General features: G+C 45.5%; 2 protein-coding genes across 3 annotated transcripts in view; one reads left to right on the top strand and one right to left on the bottom strand.

Moving 5' to 3' along the window:
• Mertk (MER proto-oncogene, tyrosine kinase) overlaps nt 1-607 on the bottom strand; it is a 97,655-nt gene extending 97,048 nt beyond the window's left edge. Inside the window, exon 1 of the mRNA XM_055615352.1 lies at nt 458-607. Coding sequence (XP_055471327.1) covers nt 458-515 — 58 coding nt within the window. The 5' untranslated portion in view covers nt 516-607. The remainder of the gene's footprint in view (nt 1-457) is intronic.
• Nucleotides 608-11,065: 10,458 nt separating this feature from the next.
• Anapc1 (anaphase promoting complex subunit 1) overlaps nt 11,066-15,801 on the top strand; it is a 73,527-nt gene continuing 68,791 nt past the window's right edge. The window contains exons 1-3 of one of the 2 annotated variants that reach the window (XM_055615451.1): nt 11,066-11,352; nt 12,464-12,700; nt 14,152-14,313. In XM_055615451.1, coding sequence (XP_055471426.1) covers nt 12,488-12,700; nt 14,152-14,313 — 375 coding nt within the window. In that variant the 5' untranslated portion in view covers nt 11,066-11,352; nt 12,464-12,487. Of the gene's footprint in view, nt 11,353-12,463; nt 12,701-14,151; nt 14,314-15,801 lie in introns of those variants that run through there. The other variant, XM_055615519.1, reaches the window with a different exon arrangement.

A 15,801-nucleotide genomic window follows, 5' to 3' on the forward strand; every position in this document is an offset into this window, starting at 1 on the left:
AGCAGGTCTGAGGTGAACGTAGCAAACAACAGCTTCTGCTTCGCTGTCATGACGGTGAAAGGATTGTGTCGTGCCCCCTCTGCTTTTTCCAGGCCTCTGCACTCACAGGGTATCCTTGCAAAGGAGGGCCAACACGGTGCTCACCAGAGCCCAGATCTACTGCTCGCAGAAATCCCGCCAAAGCGCGGCCAGGCCGCTCGACAGGGTTAAAGGGAAAGTTCTTGGTGCGTGCCATACCAGACCTGAGTGCTGCGCTCCCCACTGGCTCAAACTTGGGTGCTGCCAGAGCGCCCCGCCGGGCCTGAGGTCCTTCCCTGTGGTGACAGGGAGCCCTCAGTTCCCACTGGTGCGGTTCCACCAGGACGTGCACCCCATGACCCGGCCAGCGATCCACTAGGACTTCCACGGCTTGCTGGAGTGAGCCGCAGCCCTCCTGGACCCTGCCGCCCGCACTCACCTCCTCTCCAGAGCGCGGGTGGCAGCAGCAGCCCCAGCAGCAGTGGGGCCAGAACCATCGCGGGGCCGCGGGTCTGGAAGTTCTCTCCAGACAGATGCACGGACCCACCAGTGTCTGGAACTCGCCGGTGGTCGCCGGGCGTAGCGCCACAGTCCCGCTGCCCGGGCAGCAGGCGCCGGAGTGGCAGCGCCGCGAGGAGGACCGCAGGCGTCGTTGGTTAGAGGAGGCGGGCCGGGGCTCAGGCCCAGGCGGGGCCAGCAGGTTGGGGTGGGCAGGGCCGGGAAGGAGGAAGGGCTAACATAGAGGAGAAGGAGGGGACTGGAGGAGGGAAGGGGAGGGGCGGACCGGGCGCAGAGCCCTTTGGAGGGTAGAGGGGCGGGGCAGACGTGAGTGGAACTTGGGTGAAGTCCCGCAGGTTACCCCTAGCCTGAGGGTGTGGGAAGACTGGAAGGGACTTGCTGGAGAAGGAAAGCGAGATGGAAGGGAGCAAGGCAGGGCCACTGTCTTGGGCTGGAAGGACCGAGAGGAAGGGGAGGGGGCTAAGAGGAGAGAGGGTCTTTGCCCCCCCCCCACCCCCGCAGCCTCGGAGTCTCACACTGTAGGGGTAGGTCAGAGGGTATGGAATGGGGAGAGGGAGAAGTCAGCGAAGGGCGCAGGAGGCAGCTACCAGACCTTTGAGGATTCGTGTGTTCAGCCACCTTGGGGTGGCGGAGACCCTGCAGTCCAGGCTCTACTGGCTTGGGAGGTCCTGGCGACAGCGCTCCCGAAAGCGGTGGCCACCGTGGCAACACACCCTGCTGAGCCGGTCCTCCTCCTAGCTGCTGAATCAAACGTGCAAGAGCGGACCCTGGCGTCCACTGGAGGCGAGGAGAACCAAGCCGAATCCTGCAAGGAGTCCAAGCGTCTCAGAGAAGCTAGGAGATGACTAAAGAGTGTGGAGCAGGGCAGAGGGAGCCGTTCTGCAGCGGGAAAGAAGGGAAAGGTCCCACACAGCAGCAGCAGATTGTGAATTCTGTTGTGAATCACAAAGAAACGGAAGGTACTTTTTTTTTCTAGCAATCACACAGAGAGATACCTTATGTTTTGTGTGACGCTTTCTTAAAGGAAATAGAATGATTTGTTTTCTTTAGAGATAAGATCGCCGTAGGTCCTAGAGTATCCTAGAGTAAACCGCCCTGGTGAATTCAGAGTATTTATTACTGAAACTAAGGGCAGACCCACAAGCATGGTGATACAATCAGCTCCGCGTATCTGTAGCCCAACAAGACGACACCAAGCTAGAACCGCAGGACTAAACAGACCCCTGACTGTTGATTGATGTAAAAGAGCCCAGTTTACCGTGGACGGTGTCATGCCTGGGTAGGTAATCTTGGGACATATATGAAAGCAAACTGAGAGAGTGAGGAGAAGCAAGGCAGTAAGCAGCGATCCTCCATGGTCCCTGCCTTGAATTCCTGTCCTGACTTCTTTTCTTGATGCACTACAACTGTAAGTTGAAATAAATTATTTTCTGTCGAGATTGCTTTCGTTCACTGTGTTTTTGACAGCAATAGAAACCTACTTAGGACAGTCATGGTCTTACTGTTACCCCGGCTGGACTTGAATTCCTGGATTTAGCAAACACTCTAGCCTACATGTGTATGCCACAAAATCTTTTTTTTTTTTTTTTTTTTTTTTTTTAAGGCAAGGGCTCACTATTTAGCCCTAGCTGGCATGGAACTCACTATGTAAGCCAATGGCCTCAGAGTCACAGAGAGCCATCTGCTCCGTCATGTGCTAGAATTACAAGTGTGTGCCACCATGTCCAGCACAAATCTGACTTGTTTGTTTGTTTGGTTGGTTGGTTTTATGTGTATGGTGGACCTCATGTATGTGCATGCTTGGTACCCATGGCGATCAGTAGAGGGTATTGGATCTCCTGGAAGGCAATTACAGATGGGTGCGCCAACAGATGGGTGCTGGGAATGGAACACTGGTCCTCGGCAAGAGCAACAAGTGCTCTGAACGTCTGGGCCAACCTTCCAGCCCCAAACATGACTTTGTTAGTGGGGCATCCCATGTACAGGAATGTTTTACAGGCTACCATAAATGTAGTGGGAATGAAGCACTGGTCCTTTCATTAGATTCCTGGATTTGGACAGAGGAAATGGACCATCCTTTCTGTGGGGTCACTGTCTTCGACCTTCTAGTGGCTAGCACCTAGAGTGTCCTCAGTGAGACGGGACCTGATAATGCACATCAGCATTGTTAGAACACAGCCATCACATCCGTATTATCTGTGTGCTATTGTGTTGAAGCAGTACAGTTGAGTAGTTGTAACAGAGATTATATGGTTCACAAAGCCATATAATCCAGCCCTTTACAAAGTCTGCCAGGCCCTGGACTAAAGGTTAGTTCATTGACATAGTTGAGCCTGCACTGTCACGGTTTGGAAACAATGGCTGTGGGCCAAAGGATCTAGACAAGCTTAGAGGAAGTCTGGCATGGGAGCTCAAAGCTCCAAGAGTGAGCAGTCCAGTGAGCAAGGTAGAGGCTGCATGGTGCTGAGTGACCTAGCCTCAGAGGTCAAGGTGAAAGCAATGTAAAGCCTGTCCTCATGGGAAGGAGCCACAGACCAGAAACTCTTCATGATAGATGTGTCAAAGAACTTTCAGCTATGTTTTAAAACCTCCACAAATAGGCAAACTAAGCTAAAATGCAGCCTGTCCATCCTACGGTGTTAATTTCATACATATTAAACATCCAATGAAATTGCAATTTTATGACTGCATTACTTGTTACCAAAATATGTGAAAAGAAATGTGAGAAAAATCGAATCAGACTCCATATTCCTATGTCCATGTTTGTAGAATGCCCAGTAGACAACATTTATGCAATTTCAACAGGACAACAATGACATGGAATCCTTTCTTCAATGACACTATGTAGCCTGGCGCCTTAGATCTACTGATGGAGTTTTTGTTGCCTTTTTTTTGTTTGTTTGCTTTTGTTTTTGTTTATTTGTTTGTTTTTCTGTTTTTTGAGACAAGGTTTCTCTGTGTACCCTGGCTGTCCTAGAACTTACTCTGTAGACCAGGCTGGCCTCGAACTCAGAGATCCACCTGGCCTTGCCTCCGGAGTGCTGGGATTAAAGGTATGTGCCACCACTACTCCGATATATTTACTGTTTATTAAAAGGAGCAGTTATACAGCACCTGTAGCATTGTTTATCTGAACCAGAGAAGATAATTTCTACTGAGTCAAGTGTAGACGCCTAAAAGTAACATAAAGTGCGATCATGATCTATGTATTAAGCATGTTTAACACATCAGTGATATGGCTGAAGACTTTCAATCAAAGGCCCCAATGGGATTATGCTAGACCATTCATGAAAGGTTAAGACATTCTTCAACGAATGGCACCTCTCCCCCCCTTTAGAGACAAGGTCTCCTGCATCCCAATTCAAATTTGCTATATAGCTGAGGGTGACCTTGAACTTCAGGTCCTTCCTTCTGCCTCACTTCTCCAGTGCTAGGATCAGACGTGTGCCACTCGAGCTGTGCTTGTCGGGCAAGCACCCTGAGCTGCATTCCCAGCCCCATGACCTCATTCTAAACCCCAATCCTGTCCTGCGGCCTCCTACCCACTCCCTCCTGATCTTTCCAACATTGTTCTTAGTTGGGACCTAGTTGGGACTCCTGCTTCTGTTCCACTATGCATACCCCCTCCCGGTAGGGCCCCTCCCCACCCCCCAAGCTAGTCAACCTCATCCACTGTGACACAGTTCTGGCTGACTATCTTCACTGACTTACATCTAGACATCTAAGTCAAATGGATCCTCTGCAAATGATGGTGTGGCATGAAATGATCTTAATCTACTTTTGGTGCTAGAGAGCCATTTGTTGATTAAATAAATGGACCGTTACCTGTTTATTTTACGTATAAACAGACACCGAGGAAATGTTGCTGAGTCGATACATGGCTCCTCCAGCTGGGATCCTTTATTTCATGGAATCTACTGTCAGTTAAGGCCTGGACCACTCTGCTATCACCCATCCAGAACCCATACTATAGTCCTTCCGTGTCTACCTCTGGGTTTTTCTTAGGTAAATCATATCACCCACACTCACATCTCTGCTGTCTCTGAGTGAGAGGTGGGGTTCTCCTTGGTCCCTTAAGATCATCCACTGTCCTTCAATAAAGTTTAAATTTTGTGTCAAATGATGATTTCAAGGGGAATAAAAGAAGGTAATAGAAGGTGAATAGGATAAAACTATATTATGTACATATGTAATTGGGTCATAATAAACCCATTATTGTATATATATCCTAATAACGTATGAGAAAATTAATTAATAAGACTATACCATCCCTGATTGCTACATTTATCTACAGACCTCTGGATCTCTCCCCATCCATAGAAAGTTTCATTCCATGTATTATAGCTACTTCCTTCACATGACCCATAACTCTTGGTGGTTTCAGTACCACATTGGAAATGTAAATGACAGGTTCTTGAAATTTGATGGGGAACTGGGATGATACCAATAAGAGGGTCCACTCAGAATGCCAAAAGTCCTAAGGGAAGGATAAGAATCTTGGAGTTTCATAGAAGGATTAAGGAGTGCCTAGAAGAGACTCTTCAGTGTGCTCAACGCCATGCTGAGTACAGTGTGCACCTCCTGGGGGCACAGGTTTAAGCTAATGTAACCCATCTGGAATCTGTTTAATTAGGGTTACTATTGCTGTGACTAAACACCATGACCAAAGCAGCATAGGGAAGAAAGGGTTTACTTGGCTTACACTTCCACATCACTGCTCATCATTGAAGGAAGTCAGCATAGGAACTCAAACAGAGCAGGGACTTGGAGGCAGGAGCTGATGCAGAGGCCATGGAGGGGTGCCGATTCCTGGCTTGTTCAACTTGTTTTCTTATAGAACCCAAGATCCCCAGCAGCCCAAGGATAGAATCACGGGCAAAGGGCTAAGCCTTATCAAGCACTAATTGATAAAATGCTCCATGGTCTTGCCTACAGTCTGATCTTATGGAGGAATTTTCTCAACTGAAGTTTTCTCTTCTCAGTTGACTATAGCTTGTGTCAAGGTGACATAAAACTAAAACTAGCCAGCACAGGAACTGAATTGAACACAAGAAGAGCTGCAGTTATATAACTGTTAAGTAGGTCTTAAAGAAAGCTCAGCTTTCAACATCTCATCGACTCCTGTAGGAAGCTATGGACCATTACCTGCTTAATTTTTGGTATCAACAGATACATAAGAAGCATTGCTGAGACAGTACAGAGTTCCTCCAGAAGGGAGCCTCTATCTCATGGAGCCTAGTGCCAGTCAAGGCCTGGACCGCTCTGTTTATTATCTACCCAGAACTAACACTATAGTGTTTAAGTAACTGCATCCAGGCTTTCCTTTGATGACTCATACCACCCACACTCACATTCCCGCCTGTCTATGGTCAACAGGAGTAACAAAAGAATGTGCACCACAATCAAAGGCTATCTGGGTTAAGAGACCCGGAGAGGTGAGGTACCTTCCATAAAGAAGTGAACAGAGGCACCCTTTCTTGAATCACTGAGGGAGGCAAGGCATACTTCAAACCCAGGGATCCCACTATGGAGGATCATCGGGGATTTTTCTGTTTATTGGCTGCACAGGCATTTTCCCAGGGCAGCAGCAGCCTCAACCACAGAGTCCAGGTGCAAATCGTCTCTCTCACTGTTTTCAATTAACAATGCTGACAAGCTGGTACGGATCTCCCTGATCCTCCTCAGACCTATGATTAAAAAGCAACATTATAAAAGAGTGTGCTTCATGCCCTTGGCTGGGGCTCAATGCCGTGCAGGGACGTTAGCAAAAACAGCTCAGGCTAATTTCAGGCCTGCTGGAGTAAATCCTCTCAAAACAGTTGCTTCTGCAGTTGTTGCAAAGTGAAATGGCAAAAGTAAAAGGCTGTGTTCAGAACATCGGACATGATAGTGGGGTAAAGGCATTTTATTTTGTAGATTATTGACAACCCCGCCCCTGTAAGACAATCCAGCGAATAGGCTGAAAACTCACTAGAAGTAAAACTCTCAGTCCAATCCCATTAGAAACGATACAGTACTGTAGGAAGCTGTGCTTTAGTGTACTGAATGACATATGGAAGAGAACTGTTAATGTATATAGTTTCTTGGGGAAAGTGTTATGGATACAAAAGTATCTTTTTAGTTAATTTTAGATTTACTTACTTATTTTGATTTTTTTATTGTGTGTGTGTTTGTGTGTATTTGTAAAACAGAGTCTCATGTAGCTCGGGACAGCCCCAAACTCACTAGGCAGTGTTGACAATAACCTTAAATTTCTGATCCTCCTGCTTCCACTTCCTAAATGCTGGGATTACATGTGTGCACCACCATGCCCACTATGAGGATCTCTTTAGAGTTCTAGAAAAAAAATATGTGAGTAGTACAAGGAGCTAGGCATTACATCTTGCTGTTGCAAAATGAGGGGAGTGTCCTGTTTTCACAAAACAGAAATCAAAGTGGAAATTTCATTGTGTAGTACTTGTAAGTAATTTGTTACACAACTAAGTGTGGAAGGGTGAGCCAGAGAGGTGGCTTAGCAGTTAAGTGTATGTGCTGCTCTTGCTAAGGAGCTCAGCTTGGTTCCCAGCACCCACCTCACAAGCACCTGTGACTCCATCTCCAGAATACCCTTGATACCCTCATCCAGCGGCAACCGCTTCCACTCACACATACCCCATCCGCGTACACTTACTTAAAACACCTCAAAGAAGGAATTAATAAATAAATAAAGTGTATAATTCAATGTGTAACTTCATTAAACATAGTTATACAGTAGAAGGCCAAGTTTTTGCAACTGTTGGTGTGTGATGACTGTAGTATTTATCGTATGTATTTCATACCAAGTGCCAAAAACAGACTGGAAATATTAGCCTGTGAAGTTTGTGTGTGGTGACGGGGAGGTGATGTCAGAGAGTGTTTTTAAAGATCTCAGAACAGGGGTTGGGGGATTGCTCAGTTGGTAAAGTGCTTGTGGTACAAGCGTGAAGAGTCAAGTTCGAGCCTCAGCACTCACTTCAAGAGCCAGGTATGGTGGCCCATGCTGGAAATCTCAGCACCAGGGAGACAGAGGCAGGAGGATCCTTAGAGTTTACTGACCAGCCAGCCTGCCTTAACCAGCCATCCCCAGGGCCTAAAGAGAGCCTGTTTCAAAATGCAATGTGGACTGCACCTGAGGAATGACATCCACGCTGACCTCTGGTCACCCACACATCTGAACACACACAAACATTTCTGAAATCATCACGATTAACTGGTGAAGCAAACACTAAAGCAGATAAGAGAATTCATGGGGAGAAGGATCCGCGTCTAGTCCACACAGCTTTGGATGCATGAGAGAGGGAGTAATTGAGATACTCTCTTTACCATGATATACAACACTAGGGATGTGAAAATATCTAGACATCAGAGTTCATAGGGGCACCAACATGGTGCTTAGAAGAACCTTCAGTCGGCAGAAACCATGCTGGAAGTACATGTGTCTGGCAATGAAGAGGGACAAAACTGAGATGACAGATGTGGGAGACTCCATTCAGCACATGAAAAAACAGCAGAAGCTCCGGTCTGACTTTTGTAGTTTGTCGAGAACTGAACCCTGTAATTCATTGAAAAGTCTCACTTGATGGTAGTAGGAAGCTCCATTTAGCGTCCAGAACAAAACACCAAAAATAGCAGTCTTTTTTTTTTTTCCGTCTGTAGTCCTAGAAGAGATTGTATATACACCAGTAGCAGCACCACACACAGACACACACACACACAGACACACACACACACACACACACACACACAGAGAGAGAGAGAGAGAGAGAGAGAGAGAGAGAGAGATTGATTCTTTTCTACTTGCTAGAATCATTTGGGAAACAAAATTTCTTCTTGTAGTTTCAGGCAAACAAGACAAGTACCACAGAAAATTTCAAGAGATAAAAAGTAGCTACAACAGAACATCAAACATTGTTATCAAGGTTTGTTTTCTGCCACCTGGCAGCTCACCAAGTAGTCAGCCAGTCCCAAGAATCTAGAAACAGGCATGTCTCTGACTACGATATATAATCAAGCAAGGGGAATTCCCTACTCACATCATCTGCATTCCTTCAGTTTTTCGAAACAGGGTTTCTCTTTGTAGTCTTGGCTGTCCTGTTGCTAGCTCTGTAGACCAGAGATCTGCCTGCCTCTGGCTCCCTCAGTGCTGGGACTAAGGGCCTATGATACCACACCTGGCTGTGGGTTAGCTAGTTTTATGTTAGCTTGGTGAAAGCTAGAGTTACTTGGGAAGAAGGAACCTCAACTGAGAAAATGCCTCCACCAGATTTAGCCTAAGGGCAAGGTTGTGGGGCATTTTCTTGATTGATGATTGATGTGAGAGGGTCCACCTCACTGAGAGTAGTGACATCCCTGGGAAAGTAATCTTGAGTGCTTTAAGAAAGCATGCTCAACAAGCTACAGGGAGCAAGCCATTAAAAAGTGAAGGGCCTACAATGGCCTCTGCTTCAGTTCCTGTCTCCTGGTTCCTGCCTTGAGTTCGTGCCCTGACTTCCTGAATGATGATAAGACAAACCCTTTCCCCCATAAGTTGTCTTTGGTTATGGTATTTTGTCATAGCAATAGAGAGTTAACTAAGGCACATAGGGTAGACCTTGGTGTCACACAGGCTGAAACCATGAAGAAGCACCCTAAGAGATTTGCTCCAAGAAACACCTGTTCATTAAATGACAGTTGAGATAATGCTTTAAAGTGACACCTCATCCCATTTTGGACAGCCAGCAGTGTGTTCTGTGTTCTTCAGGCTATCCGGAAATGAAGAGAACTGGTGTTTAGGCCTGGAGAGAGGATGAAGAAAAGAGGACAAGGATACGTAAGGATGGCACAATAAATATTGCACTGGCTGACACTTTACAACAAAATGCCACAAACTCTGCAGACTGATGTGTGTACTGAGTCACACAGTACATGCCATGACAGGTTGTACAGGCAAAAATTTCTCTAGAATAGTTCAAGGAAAGGAGAGAAAAATGATAATTTATAGATAGGTCTATTTCCTTCCTGCCTTTTTCCTTTTGACTGTTAGGTCATCCCCAAAAAAACTCATGACAAAAGGCTGAGGTGTGTATTAACCTATCAAAGCGAGTCCAGGACAGCTACACAGTGAAATCTGTCTGAGGAGAGAGAGAGAGAGAGAGAGAGAGAGAGAGAGAGAGAACATATGAAAATGAACAGAACACTGCCTCCCAGGCTCTCCCAGCACAAGTACTTATTATGGAGTCCCAGCTCCTCTCAGCACTTCTCACCCCTGCCCCCTACCCTAAACCTTTCTAGCTCCTGAGTTTAGCTTCTCTTCCCTCAGCTTCTTTTTTTCCTATATAACCCAGCCATTTTGGCAAAGTGCTCTCTCGGTCCTCAGCTTCTCTCTTGGTCCTCTTGTCTCTCTTGTTTTGATTGCTGTTTTCTCTTCTCTTTCTCTCTTGCTCCCCGACTCCCCACCCCTCTGCTGTCCATGTTTAGTCAAGCCTCCTCCAGATGCCTCTGGCTGTTCTAGCTCATATCCACAATAAAAACCTTCTCCTCAACCATACTTAGGTGCGATCATGTCCTCATCTTCACTTGCTGACTAGGCTGCTCCCTACCATTTTGGGTTTCAAAGTATGGCCTCTTCAGAAGCCAGTTCTCATATTCCCCATGCGATACTTTTCATCCAGCTCTGGCAGTGGTAGAAGATATCACACTCTCCGCGAGTATGACAATGGTCTGGTTGCACAGAGCGTCCGAGCATCGTGGAGAGTGGAGTACCCTTCTATCCAAGTGACTACTTGTGGGGTTGATGGGGTTCATAGACTGAGGTGGGACAAGAGGTAAAGAGGGTGGGGCATGGAAGTAATGATTCTCTGAGAGGCAACTTAAAGTGCGCTCTTCTATTGGTTCTTCCAGAAAGCCCTGTTGGAGATAAAAGGAACATTGTAGGATAGGAAGGAAGGAATTAAAGGATTGCTAAATTGAGTGTTTTTGAATACCGATGCAAGCGTATTTCAACTCAACTGGCATTCCACTCACCAAGTTCTAAGAGAAGCTCCTTCCACTAGGAGTGCAGCCTCAAGCTCTGAAGGATGACATTCCAAGTAAAAGAATAAGAATGAAGTAAAATATCAAGGTGTGTGTCACAATAGACAGCTATAGTGAAGGCATCAATATCAGCTAACTGCGTTTCTGGGCAAAGATGTGGACTAGAACTTTATTCTTTAGGCAATGAATGGTCCCACCATTTTTTTATTTCCCCCCAAACTCTTGGGTGGGGGCGTGTGAGTTCCTGGTAGAGTGCTTTCCTAGCATTCCTGAGAAAATGGGAGCGGCCTCCCTTGCGCTCCCATTCCTCAGTAGGGAGGCACACATCTCTGCCTGAGGTGAGAAGGAAACGCAACCAGCTAGAACAATTACCTAACTTAACTCAATTGAAAACGTACTTGAGGATCTCAGAGATTCGGTCAGGAAGGGAGGTGACGTCAGCGGCTGCTTTGGTGGTAGGCGCTTTTGCAGGCAGCCTTTCCTACTGCGCAGGCGCCACGTCCTCGCTGAGGCCGCGCGTCCCGGAGGCGCCCGGCCTCGGCGCGAGGCAGGCCGGGAAATCCAAGATGGACCCTTCCATTTGAGTTCTTCGCATGCCTTCGCGTCTGTGGTAACCCGCCGCGGCCCGTTCTTGCCCCTGCTTCTGGGAGGGAAAGGGGATGAAAAGCTGTGGCGGCCGACGAGCCCTCGTGACCGTCCTGCCGCCGCTCTCGGGCCTCCGAGGCCCCTGCGCCTGCTGGGAGCAGCCGGGGCTTACAAGCGCCTGACGCGTCCCGAGTCACTCAGGTGCGGGCTGGGCCGAGTAGCGCATCGCTGCGACTTGGTGTCGGGATTTTGTTGCCCTGGGTGACCCGAGGGCTGAGCGCCTCGGGGCAGACCTTGCGTCCTTGCTGGGGTGAGGGGACCCTAGTGTCAGGCCGGCTTTCCGGGCTGTGCCCGGTGCGCTTGGGTCAGATGCGCGGGCCGTTACGTCTCAGCTCTAAAGCACGGGAAGCCAATTTTTGTAGAGACACAACTCTGGGTACCGCAGTTTGCATATGTTCCTAGTAACCATTAATGGCACTTTTATTTGTTGCGTGTCAACTCAATACTTTTTTGTGCCCTGTGCCTAATAACACACTTAACTTGGGGAGAACTGTGAAAGTATTAAGCATGGTGCTTTGGGGCCATAACACATCGAACTGTGAATATGCTGTGATTGATAATCCTCTAGGCTTGTTTTAAGTTGTAAGAGAATGACATTACATGATTGCACAAGGAAAAGTCGGATAAAGTCGCAAGTTCTTTAATGTCGGGCTATTTTATTGAATTTGAATTTATAGAATTTATAGAATTTGAAAAGACTAGCCACATTTTGGAATTCTTCCGTACTTTTTATAAGGCATTTGTAGTTTTGTTTCAGGTTGAACTGTTCTCAATATTGGTTATATCTAGAAGGTGAAAATTGCACCTGGTTTTGAGTATAATCATCTCAGGGATGACATCTAATTCACACCAAGAAAGACTTTGTAACTTGTAGAAGGCTTCTTAAAAACTAGAGGCTTTGAGGTGATTATTAAAAAAAAAAAAAAAAAAAAAAGGCTGATGTCAAGAAGACTTCAGATGAGAGTTTCCAGTCAAATTTAATTAGACAATCTTGAGTGCCATTTCAGACACTAACAGTTGACATTTCAGACACTAACACTGACATTAAATGCTATTGTAGACGTTTTCTCAGAGACAGAATCTGCACATATTATGCCACAGAATGCCGGAAGGTTAGCCATCCTTCCTTACTGTGTGTAGAAATGTTTGTGAGGTGGATTGGCATATTTCCTCCATGGTTCCATCCAGGTCTTTGTAGTAATAAACTAGTTGTGACTAGAAGGCTGACAAGAATGTGTTTGGATTCACACAGAAATAATGTTGATATTTGGAACCCATGTCGAACTTCTTTGAAGAAAGGGCAACGATGATTGCAGCCGGGGATTTGCAGGAATTCGTTCCTTTTGGTCGTGACCACTGCAAGCACCACCCTAATGCTTTGAACCTTCAGCTTCGTCAGCTGCAGCCAGCCTCAGAACTGTGGTCTTCGGATGGTGCAGCTGGCTTGGTGGGATCTCTTCAGGAGGTTACAATCCACGAGAAACAGAAGGTTTTTATTTAGATTTTCACCACATTTTTGAAATTTAGAATGAATAATGTACTTGTCATTTAAAGCTACCTAGATGCATAGATGCATGCGAGAAATAAGTTTATGTTGGCACTTGGTTAAAAGCTAATGTTTCATAGTTTCAGTCAGTGCTGAAATATGGTGCTGCCTACTTAGGCATGTTATATGATTTGTAATGAGTGTTCAGTACTTCAGTCATTGCTCATTTTAAACTCTATCTTTACTTTGTATGTGGATAATCAGATTCCATACTCTTTGATGACTAAGTGCTAGAGATTAGAAATGGTACCTGCAACTCATGTTTCTAGAAGAGGGTTGATGTCACATAGTAGTGTTACACTAGTAGTACGTTTTCTTTTTAATGAGTTGGGGCCGTATTAAGTAGCCCAGACTGACGCTGAACTTTTGGTCCTCTGTCTCAGTCTTCTGAGTACTGGAATTAGATGTGTGTGCCACAATGCCTGGCAAAGTAGTGGTTCTTAGTTATGGAGATGAGTTATAAAGTATGTCAGGAAACAACCACACCAGAACAGAATAGTTCCTGTGTGTAGTCTCTGTCCTGTCCCCTATCCTAGCTCCTTATTTTTTTGGGGGGGAGGGTAAGTGTTGGGGCCAACCCACACTTGGCCTTGATAGGCAAACACTCTTATCACTGAACTGACCTCTCCTTCCTTGCCTTACATAATCTTCATATGCCTTTGAATTCAAATCTCTTGGACTGTAGATAGTTAGATATCAGAAACTTTCTATCTTCTATTCCTCTTATGGGTGGGACAAGGGAAAGGAGATGAATGTGTTTGCAGCTGTGAAGCAGGGAAGTCTACACTGCACAAGGCCTTCATTCAGTCCCTTGTGTTCCTCACTGTCTCTCTTCTACATTTCACATACATTTAATATATACATTTTTGTTTTCCTTCAAGCATGGGTTTTATTTTATGATCTATATGTAAGATAACTTTTTATTTGCTCATGTTCTTGACAGAGTAATACTGGGGATATAGACGTATAAAATAAAACACTTCCTATAGAGAATTTTTGCATCAGTTAAAAAAAAAACAACTGTATGTTTTCCTGCTTATATGTCTGTGCACTATGTGGGTGCAGTGTCCATAGAGGCCAGAAGAGGGCATCAGATCTCTTGGAACTGGCGTGACAGACAGTTGTGAGCTGCCATGTGGGTGCTGAGAATCAAACCTGGATCCTCTGGAAGAACAGCCAGTACTCTTAACTGCTGAGCCATCTCTCCCACCCATCTTAAGTTATCTTAAGAATCCTCTGAAATAATGTGCCCACTTTGCTAATTCACCTACCCTGCTCACAGAATCCATTTAGGAGTTAGTCGGGCTGAATCCTAATTCACAGGCAAATCTTGTTGCAGACTGTTGAAAAAGAAGGAGGAATTGCTTGAGAGTGTCCTGTGTATTATTTTTAAGGAAAGCTGGCAGTTAAGAAAAGGTGTGAGTGAGATTGGCGACACAGCTGACTACGATGAAGAGCTCTATGTGGCCGGGAACATGGTTATCTGGAGCAAAGGGAGTAAAAGCCAGGCGCTGGCGGTCTACAAAGCCTTCACAGTGGATAGCACCGTCCAGCAGGTGAGCTCATGGAGTTTGTGCAGTCGATCACCGGTTTAGTACAGCTGTTTGGGAAAGAAGCTTATGTTTTAAAATTATAACAGATTTTTGGTGTACATTATGACATGTAGTGAGGCTACTGGCAGAAAAACAGATCTTTATTTTATCCATCAGGACAGGGTCTCCGTAGCCCAGGCTGGCCTGGCACTTGAGATCCTCTTGCCCTAGCCTCCTGTGTGTTGGGATGACAGGCATGCCCCACCATGCCTGGCCTGTCACAGTCTTTACACTATTCTTTGTCAGTGATACAACCTTTTTTACTCTCTTTACTTATTTTGTTTTTTTAAAGACAGGTCTCTTCCTAGCCCTGTCTGTTCTGAAACTTACTGTGTAGTCTAGGCTGGCCTTGAACTCACAGAGATCCCATTGCAAATGTCTCTTGAGTGCTGGGATTAAACGCATTCGCCACCACACCTGGCACAATCTCGTATTTTTTATAGCTATTATTTTTGTAGTACTGAGGATTGAATTTAGGCCCTTTTATATGCTAGACAAGCACTTTTACACACACACGGCACTGCAAATCATAGTGTTTAACACTAGATGTGGGACTTGGAGTTCGTTATTGTCAACAAAAAATGGTGTGATGTTAAAAACACAAAAATATTTTAAAATACATGATTTCTATAATTCATTTCCAGTTACTGAATACATAAACATTATTGGATTCGTAGTAAAAGGAAATTCAGCCTGATTTTCTGCTATTGTAGTAGTTATGAGAACCAGTTTCTAAAAATTGGTAGGAAAACCCTTAACTTATTGAATGTAACCCATAAATGTAAATGAAATGGTGAAGCAGAAATCATTTTGTAGCTTCCAGTGTGCTAATCAGTTCAGGCATAGTTGTAATTTATTAACACCGTTGCACAAAAGGATACTACATGGCAGTAAGGTATTACTTCCTACATGTAAAGAGACCAATGCTTCTTTTCTTTGAAGTTGTCTCCAGCTCAGCCAAGTGATTGATTTCAGCTTAACTCACAGTGGGGTAAAGGATTTTATATACCTCCAGCTAGCTAATACAGGGGGAAATGTGATGTCTGCTAAATTTTCTTTTGAGAAATATTTAACGGTAATATTTAGATCTAGCTTTCAGTTTGTAGTAAACGTGAGACCTAGGGGTTCAACTTACAAAGTAGCATGATATGAGGAATGGTTGGAGATTACTAGTGATGGCTGTGGCCAGAAAGATGGCTAGGCTGATAAAGGCAATTTCTGCTAAGTCTGACAATCTGAGTTGACCCGTAGGACCATAGGACCCGTAAAGAGAAAGAACTGATTCCTGCAAGTTGTTTGCTGACTGTCGTAGGTATGCTGTGGCACACACAAAATAAATAATAAATGTAACAATAATAAAAAAAAAGAGGCCCATTGTGGTGGTGCATGCCTTTAATCCCAGCACTCAGGAGTCATGAAGATCTCTGTGCATTTGAGGCCAGCCTGGCCATA

The sequence above is a fragment of the Psammomys obesus genome, unplaced genomic scaffold (assembly GCF_907164565.1).
Source record: "Psammomys obesus unplaced genomic scaffold, mPsaObe1.curated_primary_1811, whole genome shotgun sequence".
NCBI classification, from domain to species: Eukaryota; Metazoa; Chordata; class Mammalia; order Rodentia; family Muridae; genus Psammomys; species Psammomys obesus.